This window comes from Triticum dicoccoides, chromosome 6A (assembly GCF_002162155.2).
Source record: "Triticum dicoccoides isolate Atlit2015 ecotype Zavitan chromosome 6A, WEW_v2.0, whole genome shotgun sequence".
In the NCBI taxonomy this organism is placed as follows: domain Eukaryota; kingdom Viridiplantae; phylum Streptophyta; class Magnoliopsida; order Poales; family Poaceae; genus Triticum; species Triticum dicoccoides.
This window is the reverse complement of record NC_041390.1, coordinates 504088285-504094773: the sequence shown is the minus strand read 5'-3', so window position 1 is coordinate 504094773 and position 6489 is coordinate 504088285. Positions and strand designations below refer to the sequence as shown.

The 6489-nt window shown below is 39.1% G+C and overlaps 1 protein-coding gene across 1 annotated transcript in view; it reads right to left on the bottom strand.

Moving 5' to 3' along the window:
- Positions 1–1807: 1807 nt before the first annotated feature.
- Positions 1808–6489, bottom strand: part of LOC119317508 (lysine-specific demethylase JMJ706-like) — a 7497-nt gene continuing 2815 nt past the window's right edge. Inside the window, exons 3-11 of the mRNA XM_037591979.1 lie at positions 5815–5971; positions 5519–5738; positions 5164–5217; positions 5011–5090; positions 4632–4909; positions 4119–4523; positions 3696–4039; positions 3364–3612; positions 1808–2678 (exon numbers count right to left, since the gene is read on the bottom strand). Of these exons, the coding sequence (XP_037447876.1) occupies positions 2304–2678; positions 3364–3612; positions 3696–4039; positions 4119–4523; positions 4632–4909; positions 5011–5090; positions 5164–5217; positions 5519–5738; positions 5815–5971 (2162 nt within the window). The 3' untranslated portion in view covers positions 1808–2303. The remainder of the gene's footprint in view (positions 2679–3363; positions 3613–3695; positions 4040–4118; positions 4524–4631; positions 4910–5010; positions 5091–5163; positions 5218–5518; positions 5739–5814; positions 5972–6489) is intronic.

Sequence of the window (6489 nt, the reverse complement as noted above, 5' to 3'; positions counted from 1 at the left end):
AACAATTTACTCACCATGGTACAAAAAACCAGTGAACATTGTCTGCATTGCATGGTATGGCCATGGACCCTATGGCGAGACTACACAGGACTAGATAGATCGGGACGAAGCAGCTGGTGTCCCCATGGAGGCACTCCAGCAATTTCTGGCATGAACATAAACTGAGCTTGATGTGCATGCAAGGGGAAACTGTGGAAAGCCAAGATTTGACTCAACAGGCTCACTCTACTCCGGCTTTCAGACACCACATGCAAGCTAACGCCGGACACAGAACCATGTCAGCATGCGTAGCATGAGACATTACTTATTAGCATGTTGAAAAATAAGAACATGCATGACGAGATAACAGGCAGTACTCTTTCCTAAAGGACCTTAGACTACGACCATAGTATCAACTATCAACTGTATGGCGGGGATCATATGATCGAATTTTCAACCTAATTGGGCAGATGAGAATGTCTTTCAGGAGTGTCTGATGGGCAGACATCAAGGCAATAGATGGATTCCTACCAGAAGATTATTTTCTTGAATTAGGCGACATAACAAGTTGGAGGTTGGAACCAATGGTCTTTTCCTCATTAGGACGCAGAATATTTATCTTTGAATAAGACTCACTGATAAGGGACGACATGAATCTAAAGGAACTTTATAGTTTATGCGCACTAACATTTTATATGAAGCGTACCTTCGCCTCAAGGCTGAGCACTTGCAAGTTAGGAAACTGGATCTTCATCATTGGGACGACTGACTTGGTAGCCGAATTGAAAACAGAAGAGGTGGGCACAAGTGCAGTATTGGGTATTGACAAAGCTTCAGTCAGCACCCAGCACTCGCTAGTTAATCATCATGGACACCAAAGAGTGGCAGCAAAGAGAATCCTTCTTTTTAACTTGTCTTTAAAGACATGCTATGATTTGATGGCATGTATTTTTTCTTTGAGAACATACACAAAAGAATGAAAAGAGAATTGAAAAGGTTAGAAAAAGATCGCAAATCTTTCATCTGGAACCCATCATCAACTTTCCATGGAGGAATGGACTCTTTGCCAATGCAAAGCCATAATAGCCGTGAAAAACCATGCCAAACTGTCCTGCTAATGGTTCTTCTAGGCTTTCACTGTGTTTTCAGAAACTCAACAGGTGGAGTGAAATGATGGCGGCAGGGTGAGTGAAAGTATGTAACCAGTGCACTGGGCTATTTTGTGTGTCCCACCGTCACAGCATAATTTACTATACCATATGTAAACCGGATGATACCTAATTTGCATACTTTGTCAAAGCATAAAGACAAGAAACAGCACGCCACTCTCCCTGGAGTATTGCTAGGAATTTGCAAAGATAACTTTACTTCCACAAATAGAAGCCACTCACCAGACAATTAGTCAAATTACCTACTTGGCTAACCAACCACTACTTCAAAACCAACTATCATTGGCTAAGCAAATGTTGTATTTCCACGCAGTTAAAGGAGAAAGTAAATCTTATATGCCAGACTTTAGTAGATGGGGATCTAACAACTATCATTTGTGACTGAATTGTTCATCTTTATTCCTTCTGTTACACCCACTTTCAATAAAACACGATTGATTCGAGCATTTGGGCTTCAATATACATTATCACAAAGAATCTACTTTGTTGCATATGAAACATAACAAGTAGTTATGCTAGTGATTTCTAGTCAGCATCAAGTTATTAACACATCTGGAAACAAATGCACCTCTTTGATATTAATTTCCTGTCAGCATCAATCAATTCATTGCTTTTCATGTTATAAACACACTGGAGACAAAAAATATTGGAAACAATAATGACATAAGAATAAGAAGTTTGATGGCCTTGATGACGAGAGATTACACAAAGTGTGAAGACAAGTAGAAAGTAGAATGGCTTGTCAGGAGATATACAGTAATTTCATATTTGCATCTATTTAACCATTCTAGGTGCATGTGTGTCTGTGGAAAAAGAATGAAAGAAACTGTAAAAGTTATAGACTAACCTCTTTACAATGGAAAGCCTAGAAAAAAGGAGATAAGTGAAGATGTACAACTAAAGAACATCAGAAACTGCCTGCCTACTCTTTTCAGGTCCCCTACCACAAAGGTAACCTGGCAAATGCAATCAAGAATCCAGCCACGACAGTGCCTCTATTGGAGGCCTGCGGAAAGAATTGCTTCTGAACCATCCATCACCGACTGGCCTACCAACAAACTGGAAACCTTGGCTCGAAGGAGTTGTCAGCTTCCAGAAGTTAAGACTGATGTTTGTTAACATATGTGGTGTTAGCACCAGTTGCCTTGTTATACTTCATCGAGCATGGTGACTAGCCAAGTCACTGTCCTCCTGGGATCTACAAGAGATTTCCAGCTCATGATTCCCTCTGGGAAATGATGGGCCAAGAATTTTCAAGCGCTTTGGCCCAAGCTCTACAGATGGAGATAGGTAGTTGCAGCCATTATGTTTTTGGCTGGAAGCAAATTCATCCTCCATGATATTTGCATGTAGTTGATGTAACATCTTCAATTTGGTTGGATGTACTGAGTCATCTCCATTTCCAGAAATAAAGTCAAGACAATGTCTAGAATGATGGGTATGGACAGGATCAATTGTGCCACAGGATACTTCCACTAACTTCTGTTGTTGTCTGTCATCTGCATGGATTTTCTTCAACCGTTTTAATACCTGGAGTTCGTAACAGGGAGATGCCCTTAGTAGAGATAAAGCAGTCAATGTGAAGGTAAATATTGGATATTCTGGGTAAAAAATGTGCAATCAATCCATGAAACGAACTTGCCGTTCACTAACTAGATCTAGTTACAAATCAAGAACAAATACCCTTATTATCATGTCCCTTCAGATTTATGCAATGATTATAAGTTGTGGAATGCAAATCATAATTTACTCTTTGAGGTTCAGTAAACATTTTAGTACATGCTGGATTGAAGCTAAGTACTTAGGCCCATTTATGGAAATAAGGTCATAGTTTTGATTGCCCAATTCGTACAGCACCTTACTATCCTGTGAAGGTGAAATAGAATAAACAGTTGGTGTAAAATGTTAATTATATAAGAATAATCAAACGTATATAGAACAGTGATGAACTGAGGATTCCAGCAAGACTATCGCAACTGAATAAGATATAGACAGCAAAAGGGCTCCATGTACACTGCAAATTAAGTCCAAAATAACACCACTCTACACATTTTAGACACTGACAAATCCTCTGAGATTAACCTCTCACCAAGTCACCATTAGTTTCTAGTGTTACTTTAGTTATAGTGCAAACATACTAGTGACATAATCAATATATAAATATAAATGCAGAGGGAAGAAATATACATGAGTGGCGTCACAAAAATATCTGTACCTGATTCCCAGTGAAAGTTGTTATGGTTGAATCTTCTGTATGCCTCCTCTCAGGAGTTATGCCAGACCTTCTCTTCACCCTAAATATCTCACAATCAGAATCATCAGCGTCTTCTGCAGCCAATTTTTCAGAAGAGCATGTTTGATCAGGTGCAGACGAAGGGTATGCATTAATGATTGTAGTTTGAGGAGTAAATCCATTCTCAGGACAAGAGCTAGAGAAGATCCTTCTGTTAGTACTTGTGCACTCCTACAAATATAAAGTAATATGAACATATTTTAGTTGCCGCAATACAGTACAGCAACATAAAGAAATACAGGACTGAGCCTTACATCACTTTGTGTAGAATACTCATGGGGTCCGAACCAAAATGTTATTGTTGATGCATCAGGATATGGCTTGTTCAGATCATATCCAAAAACACGTGTCTCTGAAATGCTATGAACTTCAGGTGGTGCATGTATGTGAATCTTGCAGTATGGGAAGTATTCAGCATTGTGATTAATGCGGTTGAAATAAGAATGTGAGCTGGAGCCACGAGACATTTGCTTTCTGACAGCATCGACTATTCCATTTTCCTCTTCGAACTTTTTTGACAGTGTCTCCAACTCAATAATGTCTTTTCTCACAAATACAGCACGATCATGGCTGCAAGGGCACTTCCTAATCTCTTCCTCTTCAAAAAACAGGTAAACAAGTAAAAAAGATGCCTCAAGAAAGGTTGATATCTGCACTTAATGTAAAAAAGTTCTTACCATGACAAAGGCAAATTGCATCAACTCTGCAGTTACACATAACATGAGCTACATAGCAGTCACGTTTACATATGCTACAGAGAACTGTGGCATCAATATCTGCTTTATAGTGCGTGCGAGCACCCATTTTCATAAGTGACCAACGGACACAATGCTGGAGCCGCATCAACTGCACAAAAGGGACTTTCATACAATGCTGAATGTGCGTATCTCCAGTTGATGTTGTCAAATCTTTATAACTAGATGTAGAAAATTCATGATCAATAAGTGCTGCCTCTTTACAAAGAAGTTCCTCATAAGGCAGTAATGGTATCCTCTTTAGAAGTGCATAACGTTGACTAGCAATTGCTCCAAGAGGAAACCATTCACCAACAGCGAAATTCACTGCCTCGCCGCAGTTAAAACCTGACATTGGTTGCAAACATTTCCCAGTGTTCATAAATTATCCAATGAGATAGATGTTAGAGGATGCTGGAAGATTACTTACAGCACAAAGTTGCAAGAAAATCTCACCATGGCTGAAACCTGAATGATATGCTCGAGGAAACGTGATCACAAACTCTCCCGGTTTCTGTATAGCTCTATAAACTGGAACGTGATGATGCAGCAGAATATTTGGAGGGAACATTGTTGTCTTCCCCAAAAGGATATCAAATGCTGCAGTTTCCCCTTCACCTGATAAAATTTCATGATCATATACATGCTCACGTACCACTTTCTCAAAATCTGGAGCAGCTTTTCCTGGGATCCCATACCATGTTTTTGAAGCACCACAGTGATGATAGTTAATGCTGCAAAGTGTTAAATCAGATTAGAATAAACAGAAGGTTCAGTCTGCACCATGCTGGAAAGTGTAGGAAGTGGAAACATGACAAAACTACTAATCATGCACCTGTACAAGTAATGGTCTTCCACGTGCCAGGCAAACATACTAAAGAGCATTCCGATATACAGCATTGGGTCAGTTACTCCCTGGAAATCGACGAAAATAAACAGTTAGTACTCGACAACAAAGGATGTGAATTCATCAATTCAGCATACTCACTGGAATTGCTGTTCTGAGAAGGCGCAGGATTGATTTGGACAACCGAGAAAGTTTCTGGATCAAAGCACAAGATATTTTAATACCATAAATAAATGTAGCACATGCAACAGATAAGATCATTTAATGATTGAAATATTAATGTATCAGGATAAGTAAACTTGAGAAAACATATAATTGCAAGTGTGACGACTATCTAACCCCAGGCTACACTCAACTCATGCAGCAAAAGGAAATGCAAAGCAATCATATACTGTTGCCGTTGCGTAACTTCACAAAATAAAGAAATGCGAAATAAAGTGTTACCAAGTGAGGTTAGCACATAAATATTTCTAAATATGGTAGATAAAAGAAGTACCTTCAAGTTCCATTTGCTTCTCCCAAGTTGGTCATTAGGAGAAGAAGAGAATGCACTACCATCAATATCGCATGCATACTCAACGGATTCCATCTTGCCAAATGCTATTTCATGCCAAAATTCTTCCTCCATATACCTTGCTGGAAGACAGGCAGCACTAGAGTATCTTCGAACAAATCCTTTATTTGCTATCTTCTCAAAATCTCGAAATGTGTACTTTCTGTTGACACAGACTCATAAATTATGCAGTGTACATGACAAACACAGCTCTGGGGCAGGTCAATAGATTAACAGACCTTCCGCTCATGAAGAAAGCAAACTTGTCATCCGTGGACCATTCAGCAAGACGAAGAGGCTGCACTCTGGTAGTAAACTTCAGCCCACCTTGTTCCTTCATAAGTACAGTGCCAACAGGTACAGAAGCACATATAGGTGAAACAATCTTGCATATACCTGGCAAAGCACACATATTCTCAGCGATTTGAAGAAAAAGCACAAATGGCAGACGATTTGGTTCAAGACATTCACTAGTTCCAAAAGGTTTGCTATGGCAATGCTTGTTTTTGTGTGTGGTCAACTATTTCATGCAAGAGCACAAAACTAAGAAATAATCATGATATATTTCACATTTACAGTCATCATGAACATACACAAGCTAAATTGGAGGTGCAGCGTGATTTGGATGTAATATTAAAGAACAAAAAAAGGTGAAGAGAATACGCCAAAAGAGCCATTTCAATGGATTTGTTTTTGTACTAGAGAAAATTGCACTAGAAGCTCCTAAACTTGTGCAGTGAAGTGAAATCACTTAGGTCTAAAAACTTGTTTTGTGTATGGTCAACTCTTTCATGCAAGCACACAAAACTCGCAAATAAACTAATTAAAATCCCTATTCTCCCAATGCATCAAACAAGAGATCAGAACAATCTAATATTTTTTGATTGGAGTGGTATCTTCTAATCTCCACCTTT